Genomic DNA, 19,842 nt, shown 5'->3' on the forward strand with positions numbered 1-19,842 from the left:
GCATTCAGTAGAGCTTGTCCTTAATTGTTGAGTCCTCCACTCTCTTCGCACCACTGTTAGTGACTGTACTTCCAACCATTTAGGTCCCAAGCTCTGGAGTTAGCTCCCGAAACCTTTCTGTCCCTCTCTCCTTTATACCCTACCTTTTTTAACGAAGCTTTTGGTCACGTGTCATAATATTTTCTTCTTTGATTCATGTCAACTTTTTTCTGACACTTTTGCAAAGCGCCTTAGGATGTTTTCGTGTTAAAACGCTGTATAACTGCAAGTTGTTGTGTGTAAATTGCATATACTTGCTTCATGAAGGAGATCCTAGTTTTTGTATGAATTGCAGTTACTGCAATTGTGGTTAGAAAGTACTGACAGCTTTGTCACTTCAGTGTGAAGAGAGCTTTAGCTTTCTTTGCAAATGAGAAGCTGAAAGGCTAGGCTAACTTTCCTGTAGAATTAAGAGGTCGGTGAATCCATCATTAAACAAGTAGTGGAACGCATAAACTAGTTTGCCTCCCCCTAAGCAAGAGGATCTATTGAGGAAGGCCAGAGTTTATTCTACTTTTGAGCTATCTCTTGAAGGCAAGTATAGAGTTCCACAATTCCAAACCTGCTATTTGGGGAGGTTGACATGTTTTAAAGCCAGCATTATTGCTTTGAACTGATGGCTTGGTACTCTGGGCAGATTTACTGTGCCAGCTTCACTACGCTGGTGTTGGCATTACTTTGCATTATGGAAGTTGAATGAATAAGAATGTTGTGTTGCCAAGCTTAGCACTTGACCTTCTGCAAGAAATTCAGCCTTAATATCCAAACTTTGGCCCCCTTTGACCTGGTGCTGTGTGTGTGTTCATGTTCATTTATTAACTCAGGCATAGAATATAAGAGCAAGGAGGTTATGCTGGAAATATATAAAACATTAGTTAGGCCACAACTTGAGTACTGTGTGCAGTTCTGGTCACCTCATTACAGAAAGGATGTAATTACACTAGAGAGGGTACAGTGGAGACTTACGATAATGTTGCCAGAACTAGAAAATTGCAGCTATGAGGAAAGATTGGATAGGCTGGGGTGGTTCTCCTTGGAACAGAGGAGGCTGAGGGAAGATTTAATTGAGATGTACAAAATTGTGAGGGGCCTTGATAGAGGGTATGGGAAGGGCCTATTTACTTCAGCAGAGAGCTCAGTGACCAAGAGGCATAGATTTAAAATGATTGGTAGAAAGATTAGAGGGGGGATGAGGAATTTTTTTTTTCACCCAGAAGGTTGTAGGGGTCTGAAACTCATTGCCTGAAAGGGTAATAGAGGCAGGAACTCTCACTCATTTAAAAAGTTGTCTGGATATGTACCTGAAGTGCTTTAACCTGCAGGGCCAGAGACCGAATGCTGGAAAGTGGGATTAGGCTGGATGGCTTGTTCTTTGGCTGGCGCAGACATGATGGGCCAAGTGGCCTCTTTCTGTGCCGTGAACTTTCCATGATTCTATGAATGTGGAGGTTGAGTTCCTCCCAAAAGATCACACCTGTTTAAAACTGAACCACAGAGTATTTAGCCGCGGCTACAAATTGAACCCATTTTTGCATTCAATCTGCTAGTTTGAAATTAATTTTTTAAAAGTTGCCTTTGCTTCTTCGCTAATTGAATTGATTTCTTCTTTGTCAATTTTTTTCCTGAATCATCCAGAACCTACAGAGGATTCAACATTTCGCAGAGCACCACTGACGTGACGATAGAGAATAATCTGTCCCGTGTCATCACTGCAGTATCTCATGCATTAACCTCATCCACCTCCCGAGCCCTTATAGTGAGTGATGGCTGCTTTTTCAAACTTTACACGCTGGCTCTTGGGTAGTTTGTGAGCGTAATTCATTTTAATGCTTTAAATCGCTGCCGTCCGTGATGGTGACTGAAGGGTTGGTGTGTTTGTCTGACCTGTCTGATATTTGACGTGAATTGATTACTATCTACCTTAAAATAGTGGGCAGAGTTAAAGTCCTCCAATGTATCGGGCCTTCATCTACTAATCTTATGAATGAGAATTTCTAGGCTTGAATTTAATGGCTGTGGCAGTGGCCCTTCTACTGGCCTGAAAGCTTGCGACGGCCCCCCCACCGCATCCATTTTTGGAAGCTCTGACGCGATTTCATGGCCATCAGGGAGTTAACTGTCTGGGGTCGGGGCTGCCTTCCAATTAAGGGAGGAGGTTCCATTGCCAAGAGCTGCCAGCCAATCAGGGTGCCAGCAGCTCCACAATTAGGGGTTGCTGTTTAAAAATAAGGGCTCACCCATTTAAGACAAAGATGAGAAATCTTTTCTCTGAGGGTCAGGAGTCTTAGGAATTCTCTTCTTCAGCAGGCAGTGGGAGCGGAGTCTTTGAATATTTTTAAGGCAGAGGTAGATAGATTCTTGATGAGCAAGGGGGGCGGTGAAAGGTTGTCGGGGGTAGGCAGGAATGTGGGGTTGAGGTTACATTCAGATCAGCCATGATCTTATTGAATGGCGGGGCAGGCTAGAGGGGCCGAATGTTTTTTTTTTATATTCCTTCACGGGGTGTGGGCTTCACTGGCTGGGCCAGCGTTTATTGCCCATCCCTAATTGCCCCTGAGAAGGTGGTGGTGAGCTGCCGCCTTGAACCGCTGCAGTCCATGTGGTGTAGGTACACCCACAGTGCTGTTAGGAATGGAGTTTCAGGATTTTGACCCAGCAACAGTGAAGGAACGGTGATATGTTTCCAAATCAGGATGGTGAGTGACTTGGAGGGGAACTTGCAGGTGATGGTGTTCCCATCTATCTGTTGCCCTTGTCCTTCTAGATGGTAGTGGTCGTAGATTTAGAAGGTGCTGTTGAAGTATTTAAAAAAGGATGGAGAGAAAAAACAAAGAATTACAGACTAGTTAGCCTAACATCAGTAGTGAAGAAAATGCTACAGTCTATAATAAAAGACGTAACCAAACACAGTAAGCATTAACAGGATTAGACAAAGTCAGCATGGGTTTATGAAAGGGAAATCATGCTTAACTAATCTACTGGAGTTTTCTGAGGATGTAACTAGTAGAATAGACAAGGGAGAATCAGTGGATGTGGTGTATTTAGATTAAAAGAAGACTTTTGACAAGGTCCCAAATAAGAGGCTAGTGGGCAAAATTAAAGCACATGGGATTGGGGGTAATATGCTGGCATGGACTGAGAATTGGTTGACAGACCGGAAACAGAGTTTGGGAATAAATGGGTCTTTTTCCGGGTGGCCGGCAGTGACTAGTGATATACTGTAGGGATCAGTGCTTGGGGTCCAGCTATTCGTGATATATGTAAATGACTTGGATGAGGGAACCAAATGCAATATTTCCAAGTTTGCTGACGATACAAAACTGGGCGGGGTTGTGAGTTGTGAGGAGGGTGCAAGGAGGCTTCAGGGCGATTTAGACAAGTGTGTGTGGGCAAACCCATGGTAGATGCACTGTAATGTGGATAAATGTGAAGTTATATGCTTTGGTGTGAAAAACAGAAAGGCAGAGTATTATTTAAATGGTGATAGATTGGGAAATGTGGATGTACAAAGGGATCTGGGTGTCCTTGTACACCAGTCAATGAAAGTAAATAGGCAGGTGCAGCAAGCAGTTAGGAAGGCAAATGGTATGTTGACTTTCATTACAAGAGGATTTGAGTTCAGTAGTAGGGATGTCTTACTGCAGTTATACAGGGCCTTGGTGAGACCACACCCGGAGTATTGCGTGCAGTTTTGGTCTCCCTGCCTAAGAAAAGATATACATGCCATAGAGGGAGTGCAGCAAAGGTTCACTAGGCTGATACCGGGGATGGCAGGACACTCGTATGAGGAGAGATTGGTTCGACTGGGCCTGTATTCACTAGAGTTTGGAAAAATGAGAGGGGTTCTAGTTGAAACGTATAAAATTCTAACAGGGCGAGACAGACCGGATGCAGGGAGAATGTTTCCCCTGGTTGGGGAGTCTAGAACTAAGAGCCACAGTCTCAGGCTATGGGGCAGGCCATTTAGGACTGCGATGAGGAAACATTTCTTCACTCAGAGGGTGGTCAACCTGTGGAATTCTCTACCACAGAAGGCTGTGGATCCCGGGTATATTCAAAAAAGAAATTGATAATTTGTTGGATATTAGGAGCATCAAGGGGTATGGAGAGAAAGCGGGAATATGGCGTTGAGGTAGAGGATCAGCCATGATGATTTTGAATGACGGAGCAGGCTCGAGGGGCTGAATGGCCTACTCCCACTCCTAGTTTCTAGGTTTCTATGAGCCTTGGTGAGTTCCTGCAGTGCATCTTGTAAGTGGTACACACTGCTGCTACTGTGTGTCGTTGCTGGAGGAAGTGGATGTGGCGCTAATCAAGCGGGCTGCTTTGTCCTGGATGGTGTCAAGCTTCTTGAGAGTTGTTGGAGCTGCACTCATCCAGGCAAGTGGGGAGTATTCCATCACGCTCCTGACTTGTGCCTTGTAGATGATGGACAGGTTTTGGGGAGTCAGGAGGTGAGTTACTCGTCGCACAATTCCTAGCCTCTGACCTGTTCTTGTAGCTACGGTATTTATATGGCTAGTCCAGTCAGCTTCCGGTCAATGGTAACCCCCAGGATGTTGATAGTGGGGGATTCAGTGATGGTAATGCCATTGAACATCAAGGGGCGATGGTTGGATTCTGTCTTGTTGGAGATGGTTGTTGCCTGACACTTGTGTGGCGTGAATGTTACTTGCCACTTGTCAATATCCAAGCCTGGATATTGTCCAGGCCTTGCTGCATTTGGAGATGGACTGCTTCAGTATCTGAGGAATTGCGAATGGTGCTGAACAATCATCAGCGAACATCCCCACTTCTGACCTTAGGATGGGAGGAAGGTCATTGATGTAGCAGCTGAAGATGGTTGGTCCAAGGACACTACCCTGAGGAACTCCTGCAGTGATGTCCTGGAGCTGAGATGACTGACCTCCAACAACAACAGCTGTCTTCCTTTGCGCTAGGTATGACTCTAACCAATGGAGAGTTCTCCCTCTGATTCCCATTGACTCCAGTTTTTCTAGGGCTCCTTGATGCCACACTCGGTCAAATGCTGCCTTGAGGTCGAGGGCAGTCACACTCACCTCACCTTGGGAGTTCAGCCCTTTTGCCCATGTTTGAACCAAGACTGTAATGAGGTCAGGAGCTGAGTGGCCCTGGCAGAACCCAAATTAGGTGTCAGCGAGCAGGTTATTGCTAAGCAGGTGCTGCTTGATAGCACTGTTGATGAGCCCTTCCATTACTTTACTGATGATTGAGAGCAGTCATGTGATGTGCTGCCCAGAAAAAATGCCACTTTTAGGAATTTCTGGAATTTTTGCTTTCTACTTTTAGAGGGAAAGGCGGTATTTTGGTAAATAGTACACTTTGCTGCCACCCCTCCACTTCCATTTCCCTCTCAACAGCCTTCCCCCTGCAATTGAGATTGTTTCATCTGTTTTAGTGTTGTATTATGATATCCTTTGTTTTATTTGCAGCTTGGTTGCTGTGAGGTTTTGTCTTTGCTCTCCTTGAACTACCCTGTGTGTAACTGGAGCATTGGTTGGCACTGTGGGTATACGACCAGCAGTTCACAAGCATCCAGAGTCCACTTATACAAGAATAGGGGGCGTTCTTTCAGGTACCTTTGTCATAAAATGTTCTATGTGTCTTTCATGACTTTTGGGTCTCGCCTCATTTCTACTTAATTGTTGAGCGTTTAAGCCTAGAGCCTTGAAGTCACGCCATAGGATTAGCCCCCCCAATGCTTAATATGTTCAGGAAAGTAACATGAGAAATAGGAGCAAGAGTAGGCATACACTCTCTCAAGCCTACTCCGCCATTCAACATGATCATGGCTGATCTTCAACCTCAACTCCACTTTCCCATCTGCTCCTTATATCCCTTGTATTTTTTATTCATCCAATGGGATGTGGGCATCGCTAGCTATTGCCCATCCCTAATTGCCCTCATTCAGGGCATTCTTAAGAGTCAACCACATTGCTGTGGGTCTGGAGTCACATGTAGGCCAGACCAGGTAAGGATGGCAGATTTCCTTCCCTAAAGGGCATTAGTGAACCAGATGGTTTTTTACAACAATCAGCTATGGTTTCATGGTCATCATCAGACTTTTAATTCCAGATTTTTATTGAATTCAAATTCGAACCCAGGTCCCCAGAGCATTACACTGGGTCTCTGGATACTAGTCCAGTGACAAAACCACTATGCCACTGCCTCCCCTGAGAGATCACAAATCTGTCTCTCTCAGCATCAGTTTGTCTGACATTCAACGGCTCACATTTTTAAGGAGGCATTAACCCATTGAAAACGTTAAAATGGTAGAGTCAGGGACTCTCTGAACCTGTTAAATGTTCATATCTAGAACTACTGATGCAGCGCAGATGCAGGCCATTTGACCCATTCTGTCTGCCAGCTTGCTAGAGCAATCCAAAGCTCCCACTGCCCTGCTGTCTCTCTCTCTCCACAGCCCTTTATTTGCCTCTGCTTCCTGTATTTATCCACTTTTCCTTTAAAATATGCTTTCTAACTCTCTAGAGTTAGAAAGAAATCAGCAACAGAAAATAAAGCAAGACAGCTAATTTGATATCCCTTAAACAGAGGGAGGTGTGGCACAATGGTAATGTCACTGGACTGGCAATCCAGAGCCCCAGACTAATGCCCTAAGGACATAGGTTCAAATCCCACCACAGCAGCTGTTGGAATTTAAATTCAATTAACACAATCTGAAATTGAAAGCTATAATTAAGGTACCATAAAGCTAGCGTCATGAAACTACCATCAATTGATGTAAAAACCCATCTGGTTCACTGATGTCCTTTAAGGAAGAAAATGTGCCATCCTTACCTGGTCTGGCCTACATGTGACTCCAGACCCACAGCAATGTGGTTGTCTCTTAACTGACCTCTGAAATGGCCCAGCAAGTCACTCAGTTCAATTAGGGATGGGCACAAATGCTGCCCTTGACAGTGACGCCCACATTTCATGAAAGAATAAAAAAACAGATTTTAGTATTAAAATGCATTTAAAACGTCAGTGTTTAACAAGCATTGCACTAATAAATCCTCTTGCTACTTCAGGTAAAGGTTTTGGTTGGAAAAATGAGCCTCCTGTAGTGAGCAACAAATAATTCTCCTGTCTTCCCCCACCCCTTTTTATTTTTGCCTCTTTTACTCTGTTGCTCTGCTCCTTCTAAAATGTAATCTTTGTGCGAGAATGTTATTGGCAACCCTTTTGTGCCACAGTTGAACCAGCCATTCAAGGGCTTTGGGATAATACTGTTTTAAAAAAAAACAAAATCCCTTTCATATGCTCTCGCTGGTACAAGTTCCAAATTATCCTTTGTTATGAGACTCATGTAATTCTTGAGATCTGGTGTTCAATTCAGGTTGTCCTATTCACAAGTGTATACAATCTTCAGGGAGCACATATGTAGACATGATACTTTTCAAGGTTCACTTGTCACTCATATTTTCCCTCCTAGTTTTGCTAGTACTGTCCCGACCACTTAAGACATCCAAGTTTAAATTAACATTCCTAGTTGATTACCAGCATACCTCGTGCAGATTGCCTCTTCTCTATAAGACATAGTTTTGTATAATTTTTATTTTCTCAATTAACCTCCCCCTTTTTCTACAAACACGCAAACTCTTGAAGTTGTGGGGTTGCATCGCTGGGAGTGTGTTTCCACGAGCTCCAGTTGCACTACGTTGGTCAAAATGTGATAACCATTAGCCATTTGCATTAGGATCAATTTCAGAGTTTTGCCGGTTATTGCGTTTTATGTGCTCCATTCATTTCAGGCAGGGACAAATGTATTTACACACGAGTTCACCTTTTGCGAAGGCGCACTGAATGCAAGAACAAGTATAAGTAAATAAATAAAACCTCATGAAATCTTCAACTAGTGTACTTAAGTCTTTCTAATCTCTTTTAAGTGTTAGAGGGTTACAGTTTGTACTGACTGCAAACATTCTTGATATATAGTGCAGTACTGATATAGCGCTCCCAAGTAGCACCAACCATCATGTACAGCTGACAAGTCTCATTCATGTGAACGCATCCAAAACAAGAGGTGGAAACTGTAGTGCACAAATCTAATTGATTTCAATTAGTAATTCCAGTTTTTCGTAAACTTAGTGAGCGCCACTTCTTTTGAAAAATGTGTTCAGCTGTTCATCAGGTTAACAACCACTTGTTCTTCCGCTTCTAGTTTATCGCAGAACAGTCCGACGGATGATCCCTGTAAAAGCTGTACTGTGGGGATGGTCAATATGATACTGTCTCTGCTTTCCTCAGCCTGGTTTCCATTGGACCTTTCTTCCCATCAGGATGCCTTAATACTGTCAGGAAACCTGCTGGCGGGTAAGTAGAGTTTTTTTATTCAATGCACATTTAAAATTCCTAGTTGCTTACCAGCACACCTAGTGCAGATTGTCTCTTCTCTATAAGAAGTAGTTTTGAATAATTTTTATTTTCTTGATTAACCTCCCCCTTTTTCTATGAACATACAAACTCTTGAAGTTGTGGAGCTGCATTGCGGGGAGCGTGTTTCCACGAGCTCCAGTTGCATCGTAGTACATCACTGCTCCCAGTAATGAGCTATACAGTTAGGTGAGTTTTCCAGTTCTCTGTTAGCCACTCCTCAATTTTTAACCCATTGAGCACAGAAGCAAACCAACCCGCGACCCAGGGACACTTAGCCAATTAGAATGCTTGTGACCACAGCCCAGTTGAGATTGGCGAACTTGGTATAGATTTAAGATCAGGCCTGAGCCCTTCCTCCTCTTTACAGCTCAGTAACTCCAAGCCTTACAAAGGAGAGCTATGCTCTTCCACCTTTTTAAGGAGTACTGGAAAGAACCCCTTCTGTTTAGCATAACAGGAACACAGTTTGATCTCAGTTGTGCCATGTAGAGCAACCTAAAATTTACACACTTCAAGTCCCCATTTACCAAGAGCACTATAAAGGGAATTCTGACTTCCATTAGATGTCTTCCTTCTTTCCAGTTGGAGGGTTTTGCTTCCTTTATCAATGATAATTTTTCTATATTGTGGATTTAGTAACAATGCATGGGAAATACCTCTGATCTTGCAAGTCTATCTTCAAAGCATCTGTACTTGTGCAGTGTCTCTCGTTTTCCATTTTCCGTTGCTGCAAAATCTTCTTTTGTGACTCTTATTCTGGCAATGGGTCCCCCGATCCTCGCTTACCAGCACAGCCCACGTAAGGACAGAATGAAGTAGTGGGCCTAATGCCAGGTGGCTGCACTGATGGGCAGGGTGGAAAATCCACCCCAGAGGCTGGAAAAGTTCGTAAACCATTACTGTTTGCTTGGCACAATATTTCAGTAAAGTTTCTAGAACTGTATTCATTTGTTGATTATCGCCAATAACATTCCCAGTACTGATGTAGGAAATGAAGTGAGCTTGGCTCATTTGGTCACGCTTTTGGCTCGACCTGGGTCACAATTTTGGAGCTTCACTAGATCATGCGTGTGTAATCTTGGTTGGCACTCCATTGTAGTTAAACACTCAATATGCCGGAGGCACTACCTTTAATTAAGTCATTAATTTCAGATATCCCCTATCTGGTTTTATTGACTTGAAAGATCCCATGTGCGCTTGAAGCAGGGTTGCTGGATAGCAGTCAGAAGCAGAGATGGAGCAGATTTGTTTCCTGCTTCACCTTCCTTAAGCCAGGTGCATTTTGAAGAGAAAGGAATTCTCAGTGCCCCAGACAGCACTCCCTCGACCAACACCATTGTAGGGGGGAAGGAAAGATGAACTGATCATTCAGCTCCCTGTAGTGGTTGGTATCCACTGGCTGTGTAGTATTTGCTCCTACAAGCCACTTCACTTCAAAAGTAATTTTTTGAACTGCTTAAGGTATTTCTATATAATAAAGTGTAGTACAAATATAAGCATATATAAGATATTTCTACATAATAATCCATATGTAATATTAGTGTGGTTGTGCATCTGTGGTGCCTCTTGTAGTGGCCAACTTTGTGCAACATTGAAGGAAATCTTGGGAACAACTTGCTGGTAATAGGTGTACGACCAGAGATTAAGTTGAGGGACTTAATTTCTTTCAATCTTGGATAGAAAGTGAACTTTTGCTTCTTTCACTCCTGATGAGCTAAACTGACCACAAACTTACTTCACCAATAATTGGAGGGGCCAACTTAACCTTCGCATAATTTTTTTGTTTTGTCGGTAGCCATTGCACCCAAATCCCTGAAGAATCCCTGGGCCAATGAAGATGATGCTGGTACAACCACTAAACTTGAAGAACCATGGCCTGCGTTGGCTGACAGGACCTTGGTAGGGATGGTGGAACAGCTATTCTCCCATCTGATGAAGATCATCAATATCTGTGCACATGTGATTGATGATGTTGCACCTGGTCCTGCACTGAAGGTATGTGGAATTTTATATTAAATCATACCAGGATTAACAGCTGAAAATGGCCAGAATTAGGGCAGTTCATTTGGAGCCCAACATATTATTCCACAGAGCGAGCATGCAATAGGTGTAGTATAAATTCAAGCATATCTAGTATGTATATATTCTACATATATAGATATATAGTACAGTGTATATGATACTAAAATCAAAGGATTTGGGGATCAGATGGGAAAGTGGAGTTGAGGTTGATCAGCTATGACCTTATTGAATGGCAGAGAAGGCTTGAGGGGCCATATGGCTTACTTCTCCTGTTTCACATGGTCTTATGCAGTTTCTTCGTCATCTCTTTCCATTCACCTGATCTGTTTCTGCTTCCTTCGGAAGGCACTGCCTCCTTGCTTGGTTTATGCTTCCACAGGCTTCTCCTCCCTCTGCTACGTCATCCAGTCAAGCAGTGAGCCTGAGTGATGACTGTTGAGGGCCCGTTTACCGTATTCGGTCCTCACCGATGTCTGTGAACCTGATTGCTTCATGCAAGTGTTTCTGGGCAGCAATCAGGAACAGGAGACCTCACTTACTTCCCCTACTTCCCTGATAGAGGGGCTGAAACCACTTGTACTGCTTATGCTGAATCTCTAACCCAGATTGTCGAACTCCATACAGGAAGGGGTTTGAACCTGAAACCTCTCTCCCCTTCTCCCCCCCTGCTCTGTATGGCTCAGCTCTTTCCAAATAGACCTTTGTCGAATCATCGACCCTAACAGCACAGGAGGAGGCTATTGGGCTTGCTGTGTCGACACTGGCACTTTGTGAGAGCTATCCAATTAATCCAATTCTTCCCCACGCCCCCTACCCACCCTGCTTGTTCTCCATAAATTTAATTAATCAAAGTTAATTTAAACCTGCTTCCACTGTACTTGGAACAGCACATACCAGATCATAAACACCTGGATTATCAGAAGCTTGAGAGCATGATTTTGCAATTAAGTTGACTGTGAAATGAGTGCATAGCTGGATAGATAATGTGAACATCAAGGTTACAGGATACTAAAAATATTAGTTTGTTGCCTTTTGAAATTGAGGCAAGACAAAATTTGTGTAATAGAACCTAGGTTTAGTAATTGTGGTGGTCAAACTGGTGGAAAAAGTGCACTGTTAATTTGACAAAGTGCGATTCATGTCACAGCAGGACATTGTGTCATGTGTTTTATTTCTCAGGCAACTCTACCTTCACTTGCGAATACGCCGTCCCTCAGCCCAATCAGGCGTAAGGGAAAGGAGAGGGAGTCAGCAGAGCAGGCGGCTGCACCAATGAGCCCAAAGAAGAATACCGAATCCAGTCCAGGTGAGGAAAGATGAATGTCCCAAGCTGCTTCAGGTCACCTGGGCTGGGCAGTGGCTGTTACTTTGAAAGTGAAAGAAAGGAAGAACTTGCATTTTATATAGCACATTTCACAATCTCAGGACGTCCCAAAGCACTTTGCAGCCAATGAAGCGCTTTTTGTTTTTGAAGTGTATGCACTATTGTAAGGTAGGGGAATGCAGCAGCCAATCTATACACAGTAAAGCCCCACAAACAGCAATCTGATAATGACCGGATAATCTGTTTTATGTGTTGGTGTGGGGGCCGGGGGCGGGAGGAGGGTGGAATAAATATTATCCAAGAACACTGGGGAGAACTCCCCTGTTCTTCCTCAGATAGTAAAAATAAACTTGATAAAAAGTTGAAATCTTGCTTCTAGATTTCTTTAAGGAGAGGAATCAGCAATGCTATACATTTGCAATGTTTTGTAAGAGTTATTTGTTTTGTACTATTTAGTGTGAGGAGTTCATGGAGGAGGAAGGGAGAATCTTAGTGAATTTTTTGTTTTTATTCATTTACAGGGTGTGGGTGCTGTTGGCTAGGCTAGGGCCATGCCCCTGAGAAGGTGGTGGTGAGCTGCCTTCTTGAACCGCTGCAGCCCATGTAGTGTTGTTACACCATCAATGCTGTTAGGAAGGGAGATCCAGGATTTTGTCCCAGCGACACTGAAGGAATGGCGATATATTTCCAAGTCAGGATGGTGAGTGGCTTGGAGGGAAACTTCCAGGTGGTGGTGTTCCCATGTGTCTGCTGCCCTTGACCTTCTAGATGGTAGAGGTTGTGGTTTTGGAAGGTGCTGTCTAAAGAGGCTTGGTGAGTTCCTGCAGTGCATCTGTGTAGATGGTACACACTGCTGCCATTGTTCGCCAGTTGAAAAAGGAGTGAATATTTATGAATGTGGTGCCACTCAAGTGGGCTGCTTTGTCCTGGATGGTGTCGAGCTTCTTGAGCATTGTTGGAGCTGCACTCATCCAGTCAAGTGGAGAATTGTGCACCTTACATCAATAGCCCAAGATCAACAGCTTGATAGTGAAATCATGAGGTTTGGAGCATTGGGCATACTTACCCATTTAATAAGGAAATGTATATGCAGCAGCTTTAGATGGAGACTGCATTGAACAGGAATGCACAAGGTCACAAGAGTGATCGGTGCTGCAGGAAGACACCAACCACTGGTCAGAGGAAGGAAAGAATTGGATGGGTTACTCAGGTTATTTGGAATTGAAAGCTTTATTTTGATTATGCAGACTGGGGCTTTTTAAATCCCTGGAAAAGAGACTTAAGATCTAATGGAGATTTTGAAAATTGTGAACTCTGTGTGAAGCAAAACTGTTTCTGCTTGTGGGTGACTGCAGGGCAGGGAGACATAAGTACAGTAGCCACTAACATATCAAATAAAGCAACGAGCAGGAATTTTTTTTGAAGAGAGTGATGAGAATGTGGAACTTTCTGCCACATGGAATAGTTGATGCAGTGAGCACTTGGCACATTTACGGACAGGTTTGATGCACATACAAGGAAGAAGGATACATGGAGGTCTGTCTGGAAGAGGTAGCTGGAGTGAGAGGAAGCTTGTGTGAAATATGAAACGTTAGCATTGATCAGTTGGGCTAAGTGGCCCGTGTCTCTGCAGCCTTTTCCTCCCAGCTGATACTCTAAACTTAGGCACTGCATGCCTATGTAACAGTGCTATTTCAACTTCAGCTACATACCCAATTCTCTTCTGTAAGTTATTATCGAATCTGATCCAACCTTATTTTCAGGCTGTGTATTCCAGATCACAATAACTTGGCTGTGTTTAAAACAAGAGGCTTTCTCGTCACCTCTGGTTCATCTTAAACCTGTGTCCTCTGGTTGCTGACCCTGCGGCTACTACAACTAGTAGGCATACCTTTTAAAATGTGTACTCTACTTGATGTTTTCCGGTGTTTTATTTATTACGTTTGCAGCTGCCAGGCCCCCAGATGCTGTAGGAGCTGCGCCAACAAGCAAGTCCACCTCGCTCGGCAGCTTTTACCACCTGCCTCCTTATCTGAAGCTGCATGATGTTCTGAAGGCAACGTATGCAAACTACAAGGTACCAGCGCAAAGGGGATGTTTTGTCCTTGTTTTGTGATTTCCTGGTTTCCCCCTTCACCCCCCACCCCACCCCCACCCCCAATGTCAGATGTACAGTGTCAGAGAGAGAAGGTGCGATTGGTTTGTATGTCTGTTCGTGGGTATGGTTTGTATATTCATTTTTATGTTGGATTTTAGATGTCAAAGACAAAAAATGGAGGGGACAGTCTAACTTTTCAGGCAACACTCAGCTGGAGTATTGTGGAAAATTCTGGGCACTACACCTTAAATAGGGTATAGAGAAGATTTACCAGGGATGAGGGACTTCAGTTATGAGGAGAGGTTGGAAAAGGTAGAACTGTTCTTCCTGGACCAGCTAAGGCTAAGAGGTGACCTATAGAATATAAAGAATGGGTAAAGCACAGAAGGAGGCCACTTTGGCTCCTTGTGTCCAATCTGCTCTCTGCGAGAGCAGCTCACCTAGTCTCATTCCCCTGCCTTTTCCCCATAGCCCTCTGGCAGGTGGCTGAATAATTAGAGACCATAGGTTTAAGAGCGTTGGCGAAAGATCTGGATGGGAGATAAGAATTTTTTTTGCTCTGGAAGTCATTGGGATTTGCAGTGCTCCAAATGGTGCAAGCTGATTCCATACAAAATTCTAAGAAGGGTGTTAGACAGGTGTTTGGGATAAAGAACTTACAGGGTTACAAATAAAGAGCGGGTGCTTGTTGGGCTAGACCCCCAAATAGTAGAGGGGAGTTAGAAGAGCAAATATGTAGGCAAATTTCTGAGTGCAAAAAAACCAAGGCAGTATTAGTTGGAGACTTCAGCTGCCCTAGTATCATTTGGGATACGAACACTCTGAAGGGCACAGAGGGTACGAAATTCTTGAACCGCATCCAAGAGAACTTTTTCATCCAGCATGTAACAAGCCCAATGAGACGGGGCACAATTCTAGATTTAGCCTTAGGAAATGAAGCTGGGCAAGTAGCAGTGGGGACCATTTTGGAGATAGTGACCATAATACAGTTAGATTTAGCATCATTATGGAAAAGGACAAAGATAGAACAGGAGTAAAAGTTTTTAATTGGACGAAGGCAAATTTTACAAAGCTGAGAGGTGAACTGGCGAAAGTGGACTGGATGCAGCTATTAGAAGGGAGAACAGCGTCAAGTCGATGGGAGGTATTCAAAAGCGAGATTCTACGAACACAGTGTCTACACAAAGAAAAGCGGTGGTACTGTCAAATCTAGAGCCCCCTGGTTATCTAGCATCACACAGAAAAAGAGAGCTTATGACAGTCACAAAAAGCTTAATACTGTAGAAAGCCTGGAGGAGTATAGAAAGTACAGGGGGTGCAGTAAAAAGGGAAATTAGGAAAGCAAAGCGAGGATATGAAAAAATATTCGCAGGTAAAATCAAAGAAAACCCAAAGATGTTTATTAACAGCAAGACTAAGGAAAGGGTAGGGCCTATCAGAGATGTACATGGTAACTTGTGTGTTGATGCAGAAGATGTGGGCAGGGTTCTCAATGAGTACTTTGTCTCTGTCTTCACTAAGGAGTGGGATGATGCAGACATTCTAGTCAAAGAGGAGGAGTGTGAAATATTAGATACAATAAGCATAATGAGAGAGGAATCACTGTAGAATCGAGCATCCTTGGAGGTGGATAAGTTACTAGGGCCGGGATGGATTGTACCCCAGGCTGTTATCGGAAGCCAGGGAGAAAATAGCGAATGCTCTGAGAATCATTTTCCGATCCTCACTAGACACAGGCAAGCTACCAGAGGATTGGATGTCTGCGAACATTACAGCAATATTTAAAAAGGGTGTGGGAGATAGGTAAGAAAATTATAGGCCAGTCGGTCTGAACTTCGGCGGTGGGCAAATTATTAGAATCAATTCTGAGACACAAGATAAACTGTCAATTAGAAATACACTGATTGATCAGTGATAGTATGCTTTTGTTAGGGGAAGATCGCGTCTTACTAACTTAATCAAATTTTTTGAGGAAGTAACAGGGAGGTTTGATGAGGATAGTGCGGTGGATGTTGTCCACATGAATTTCAGTAAGGCATTTGACAAAGTCCCACATGGCAGACTGGTCAGAAAAGTGAGATTCCATAAGATGCAGGAGAAGGTGGTGAGTTGGATCCAAAATGAGCTCAGCGATAGGGAACTAAGGGTAATGATCAACGGATCTCTTTGTGAGTGGAAAGTGGTTTCCAGTGGCGTTCCACAGGGCTTAGTGTTGGGGACCTTGCTGTTTGTCATATATATTAATGATTTGGATGTAAATGTGGGAGGCATGATTGGGAAATTTGCAAATGACACAAAAATTGACCGCGTGGTTGATAGTGAAGAGGATAGTTGTCGACTCCAGAATGACATCAATGGTCTGGTTGGTGGGTGGAAAAGTGGCAAATGGAGTTTAATTCAGAGAAGTGTGAGGTAATGCATTTGGAGAGGGCAAACAAATCGAGGGAATACGCAATAAATGGGAGGATATTGAAAGGGGTTGAGGAAGTGAGAGACCTTGGAGTGTATGTCCACAGGCTCCTGAAAGTGGCAGGTGGATAAGGTAGTAAATGAAGCATATGGAATGCTTTCCTTTACTGGACGAGGTATTGAATACAAAAGCAGGGATGTAATGATGGAACAGTATAAAATGCTGGTTAGGCCACAGCTGGAATTCTGTGTACATTACAGGTCACCACATTACAGGATGGACATAATTGCTCTGGAGAGAGTACAGATTAGCTTTAGAAGAATGTTTCAAGGGCTTGAAAGTTGCAGCTATGAAGAAAGATTGGATAGGCTAGGGTTGTTTTCCTTAGAACAGAGGAGGCTGAGGGGTGACCTAATTGAGGTGTACAAAATTATGAGGGGCCTAGATAGGGTAGACAGGAAAGACCTGTTTCCCCTAGCTGAGGGGTAAATTACCAGGGGGCATAACTTTAAGGTGATTGGTAGAAGGATTAGAGGGGACATGAGGAAAATCATTTTCACCAGAGTAGGGGTGGGCACCTGGAATTCACTGCCTAAATTGGTGGTTGAGGCTGAAATGCTCAACACTTTTAAGAGGCACCTGGATCTACACCTGAACTGTTGTAACCTGCAAGGCTTCGGACCAAGTGCTGGAAAGTGGGATTAAAATTCAGCAGCTAGGTTTTTTCTCTCTTTGTGGCCGGCACAAACACGATGGGCTGAATGGCCTCTTTCTGCACCGTAACTTTTCTATGGTTCTGTGGCATGACAGTCCTTTTCAGAGAGCCAGCAGAAGCATGATGGGTCAAATGGCCGCCTCCTGTGCTGAGAGTTTCTGTGATTCTAAACCCTTTTTACGTGCACCGTTCTGCTGTGTGTATTCCTCAAGTCACCAGTTTTCACTCTAATGTACTAACATTCTTTACTGTGTTTCTGCCTACTGTGCTTTTGGACTTTTCTGTGCAAAGGACTCCTTGTAAATATTGGCACACTCCCGAGGCATTCTGGGAGAAATCCAGGGTGCCCCTGTATTTACCGACAGTCTCCGAGAATGCGCCTCCAGTCACATCCCTGAGAGTGCCCTACAGACACTGGCACACTTCTGGAGATCCCCTGTCTTAACACTCACAAAGGTGGTGCTAGCCTCCCAAAAGAAAACAGGACTAATATTGAACAGTGTCTAACAACAGAAATAACATTGAAGCAAGCGAAGGAAAATGGAAAAAGATTAGAAAGCTGAATTCTGGATCCTGTGGGATCCACTGTGAATGCTTTATTGTCCAGGGACTCCAGTTTGAAAGAGTAAGCAAACTTGCCAGGAATTTTTTTTGTTTTTAATATATAATGGGAGCTTTATGTGCAAATTCCAGTCTTAGTCCTTGGGCATTATGTTATATTTCTGTCATCTGAAAAAAAAATTGAGCCTTGCAATGCAAGTCCACAATTCAGCTTTAAAAGATAGTGAGGAATAGGATAATGCTGAGGGTTGCACTCTAGCCATTCAGCCCTGGGAACTAGATTCGAATCCAGCACATGCCGATGGGATGAAAGCCCCCTCTGTCCACCGGCTGTAAGGGAAGTATGTGAAACCAGCTTGGGCAGTCTTGACTTGCAGTTCCCAGTTGGGTCTGACATGCAGGCAACACAAAATTGTTCCCGATTGAACACGAATTGTCAGTCTCACTCGTGAGGCCACAGGTGATGGCTACTGCAGGAAATGGGAAATAAAAGTCACACTGGTGGAGTGAGGTTGCCTCTTCCAAGGTTGTTTAATTTTTGGAGTTGAGCCGAAAGAGCTTTACTCTGCATCACCCTGCTCTCTTTTGGACCTGGTGCATTTGACGTTGGCACTGTGCCTGAAATAGGAAGAGTTCCATTCTCTAATCATGTCACCTGGATACTGACCCACAGGTGGAAACGTTTTTACCTTATCTTCTCTATCAAAACCCCTTAATCCTGAGCTGCTCTTCTACATCGACTAAAATGTTTTTTCTCCTGTTCCAGGTCACTCTGGACCTTCAGAACAATAATGAGAAGTTCGGCAGCTTCTTGCGAGGAGCTTTGGATGTCCTCTCTCAGCTTCTTGAGATTGCAACACTTCCTGACATTGGGAAGGTAAATTTGGTTTTCTCTGGAGAAGTTATGTTAAACTTGTATTGAACCTTGGTTAGACTATTAGGAGTTACAGTCTCATCTCCAAATTACGGAAAGGATATAGAGACACTGGAGAGGCTGCAAAAAGGATTTACAAGGATGGTACTAGAACTAAGAGCTTTTACCTATCAGGAAAAATTGAACAAGCTGGAGCTCTGTTTCCCTTTTAGAAAAGAGAAGGCTGAGGAGTGACCAGATAGGGGTCTTTAAAATTATGATTGGGTTTGATTGGCTGACTCCGGAAAAATGTTTCCACTTGTGTGGAGACCAAAACTGGGGCCTTTAAGTATAGAGTAGACATGCATAAATCCAAGAAGGAATTCAAGGGAAACTTCTTTACTCAGAGAGTGGTGAGAATGTGGAGCTTGCTACCACATGGAGTAGTTGAAGTTAATAGCATTGATGTAATTAAAGGGATGTGGGCGTCGCTGGCAAAGCCAGCATTTGTTGCCCATGCCTAACTGTCTTTGAACTGAGTGGCTTGCTAAGCCATTCCAGAGGGCAGTTAAGAGTGAACCACGTTGCAGTGGGTTTCGAGTCACATGCCAGGCAAGGCTGGCAGATTTCCTTCCCTAAAGGACATCAGTGAACCAGATGAGTTTTTATGGCAATCAATGATAGTTTCATAGGTTCCATTAGTGAGACTAGCTTTCAATTCCAGATTTATTAACTGAATCCAAATTCCATCAGCTGCTTTGGTGGGATTTGAGCACATGTCCCCAAAGAATTAACCTGGATCTCTGGATTACTAGTCCAGTGACATTACCACTGCACCACCATCTCCCCCATCTCACCTCCAACATATGGTGATAGCGTGAGATGAAGGTGGGTGAGAGGTGGTATAGACCAGTTGGGCTGAATGGCCTGTTTGTTTGCTGCACCTTCTATATAATTAAATGCTGCCTGTACTTCGATCTATACATGTTTACTGGTTCATAAATTGGATGGAGCGCTTCAGAAATGCTAGCACTTGCACTAAGCGCAGGTTTTAGAATATGTATATTTAACATTCATACAATCTGTGTTAACTGAAACGGATCTAGTACCGAAAGTTGATCTGCAAAATCCTTTTGCAGTGTGTGGAAGAGATCCTGGGCTATCTGAAGTCCTGTTTCTGCAGGGAACCCATGGCAGCCACTGTCTGTGTGCAGCAGGTAAGCTGTTTTCTAAATGCCTGCCCCTGTTGTTTGAATTGCACAAACATGTTGCAGGTGACACCAAATACTGTACTTTTGTTGGCTGTTTTCTGGTTTGTTTATTTTTTTTCTCCCCTCGAATATCAGTGCTGCAGTCTTCAGGAGGTGGGATGGCACAACTAAGAACTATTCTGCCTAGTCATTTTTCCCTGAATATCCCT

At 43.7% G+C, this 19,842-nt stretch overlaps 1 protein-coding gene across 4 annotated transcripts in view; it reads left to right on the forward strand.

Annotated features, from left to right (window-relative positions):
- Positions 1-19,842, forward strand: part of htt (huntingtin) — a 231,156-nt gene that overhangs the window by 112,609 nt on the left and 98,705 nt on the right. For all 4 annotated transcript variants that reach the window (XM_078561165.1, XM_078561183.1, XM_078561173.1 and 1 more), the window contains 8 exons: positions 1,675-1,795; positions 5,493-5,635; positions 8,225-8,376; positions 10,235-10,434; positions 11,641-11,767; positions 13,735-13,862; positions 18,336-18,446; positions 19,562-19,639. In XM_078561165.1, coding sequence (XP_078417291.1) covers positions 1,675-1,795; positions 5,493-5,635; positions 8,225-8,376; positions 10,235-10,434; positions 11,641-11,767; positions 13,735-13,862; positions 18,336-18,446; positions 19,562-19,639 — 1,060 coding nt within the window. The remainder of the gene's footprint in view (positions 1-1,674; positions 1,796-5,492; positions 5,636-8,224; positions 8,377-10,234; positions 10,435-11,640; positions 11,768-13,734; positions 13,863-18,335; positions 18,447-19,561; positions 19,640-19,842) is intronic.

Source organism: Cetorhinus maximus, chromosome 2, assembly GCF_964194155.1.
Source record: "Cetorhinus maximus chromosome 2, sCetMax3.hap1.1, whole genome shotgun sequence".
Taxonomy (NCBI): Eukaryota; Metazoa; Chordata; class Chondrichthyes; order Lamniformes; family Cetorhinidae; genus Cetorhinus; species Cetorhinus maximus.